A 2,181-nucleotide genomic window follows, 5' to 3' on the forward strand; every position below is an offset into this window, starting at 1 on the left:
CAGCCCGCATCATCTGCTTACTGATAAAGTTACAGTAAGAGTAACTGACTGTAATCAGGGGAAGTGCTCTAACATTACTGCTACACTGTAAATCCATGTGCAACAGGGAAACACAGTATGGTTAAGAGACAACCTTACAATCAACCCAGTTGCAGGATCTTGTTGCATGGCATTCACAGCAATCTACACGCTGCATTTGCTCAGACATAATGCAATTCACAGTACACAATGTATTCGTCGTTTACTTGCCGTATATAAATTCGGCATGACCATACACAGACCATTTCACGCATTTTCGTCAGCATTTTCCACGTCTGTCTGTCTCTCTCTCTCTCTCTCTCTCTCTCTCTGGTTATAACGCACATTTTTTTAAACACATCGTGTTTATGATGTTCTCCCTGCATACTGTACAATGCATGTACAAAGTAATGATTTGCATAGACACTGAACGAAACTAAAAGGCTAACGGAGTTAAACAAATGAGATCGACAGGCAGAGTGCCAATAAGTAATACAACGATATTCTTGCACACAATATCTACCAGGGACCACATGTATGTGCCCCTGGTTGCTAGGTCATTTTCCATTCAAGTAATCGGGTATCCATGCACTACAGCCTAACTAACAGAGAGATCAAAAAGTAGAGGGGAGAAAGTAAATATGTACTCACAAAGCGCAAAGTCTGGTAAAAAGTTACGCGCAGGCATTAGGCTTACAGTTACATTAAGCTGACATTACGGTTACTGTCAGAAACTATACACAAATCACAAACTAAATAAAACACTTAAAGACAATATCTAATACCTCGTGTAAAAATAAATACATACATATTAATGACAACAGAATACGAAAGTGAGGTAAAAACAGTTTTGCGGAATGGCCTTTTGGCCTTACACGTCACCAATCACCACCTTTTGCCAAGCTGTGATAAAAGAAACAGTATTAAATCACGGTGTTTAAAAGTAAGGCATCCAGCAAGTTGGCATTCGTGGCTATCATGAAGTAGAACAGATTTATAACTTCCACACTAACATGATGAACAGTTATAAATAATTATTCACTTTTCTTTGCATGCAAGAGTTCCTCAGCAGTGTGCATGGGCAATAAAACTCTGCAAACGCCAAATCTAGTTATTGTGTTATATAGGCTGCATGCACAAACTGTGCACAACTAGCAGCGCTATGAAAAACGGAGACTCACCGGCAGATCCACACTGACATCTGTCCCGTCTAACAGCAGGACCCGGCAGGTCAGCACCGACTTACTGTTGCCCGCCGCTGGGATGTGAACCACGGCTCCTCCAGTCACCACGGTCGGGACGTGATGCAGTTGCTGCTGGTGCAAGTGCGGGTGTGGCAGCGTCCCAGTACCGCCTGTGCTTTTCCCGTCCCGCTCATCTGGTGATTGATACCGCCTCATCGACTGCCGGCCGAAGGTCCGACGCAGAAAGCGCATCATCTTGGCTATTTCAATTATCCAAGGTCCGCGTCACTGTACTGTTAAAATCCAAAAGCCGAGCTCAATACAGCAATATCGGGTTCCAAACACTAGCAGAAATAATAGTTAAACAGAGTATGAGCTTAGGAATAGTTACTCCATTTGCCAAAGCAAAATTGAACGCACAATTCCGCTCTGCTTTATTTTATTTAAAAAAAAAAACAAAAAAAAAACAACACAAAAAATGATAAAATAACATATAGCTTTGTATTTCCCTCGATTGTCGGTTGTAAGTTATTCGTCACCTGCTGCTGCTACAATTATGAATCCCCAGCAGTGGACCCGGATCTTCCTCCCCCCCCCGCCACCTCTCCGCTCCTCACAGAGAAAGCCCTAGTGCGGGGTACACTTGCTTTTCTCCACCGAAACTGACACTCGATTCCCTTTCGCAAGTAACTGGACCAGAGAAACAAGACAAACAGCTCATACTGCGCTTGCGTAAAACAAACAACACAGGCAACTTTTATGGAGACGAAGGACAGAGGGGCCTTTGAGGCGATCAGCGGCACCTAGCGGGAAAACGCAGAAATGGTTGAGGTGTAGTCCAGGAAATGACGCCTCGCTAAACCTTGGAACAGGTAAGTCCTGTTTGTTTATTTGTTCATTGAGTGTAGCTTGTTGCAGAATGTTTCTTGATCATTTATAGATTTGATATATAGTTGCTATTTTTTTTTTTTGTAAAACA

At 42.8% G+C, this 2,181-nt stretch overlaps 1 protein-coding gene across 3 annotated transcripts in view; it reads right to left on the reverse strand.

Moving 5' to 3' along the window:
* LOC121314698 (band 4.1-like protein 4B) overlaps window positions 1–1,943 on the reverse strand; it is a 188,329-nt gene extending 186,386 nt beyond the window's left edge. Inside the window, exons 1-2 of one of the 3 annotated variants that reach the window (XM_041248220.1) lie at window positions 1,742–1,943; window positions 1,200–1,495 (exon numbers count right to left, since the gene is read on the reverse strand). In XM_041248220.1, coding sequence (XP_041104154.1) covers window positions 1,200–1,457 — 258 coding nt within the window. In that variant the 5' untranslated portion in view covers window positions 1,458–1,495; window positions 1,742–1,943. Of the gene's footprint in view, window positions 1–1,199 lie in introns of all 3 variants that reach the window. The other 2 variants (XM_041248221.1, XM_041248222.1) reach the window with 2 other exon arrangements.
* Between the last annotated feature and the right edge of the window lie 238 nt (window positions 1,944–2,181).

This window comes from Polyodon spathula, chromosome 4, assembly GCF_017654505.1.
Source record: "Polyodon spathula isolate WHYD16114869_AA chromosome 4, ASM1765450v1, whole genome shotgun sequence".
NCBI classification, from domain to species: Eukaryota; Metazoa; Chordata; class Actinopteri; order Acipenseriformes; family Polyodontidae; genus Polyodon; species Polyodon spathula.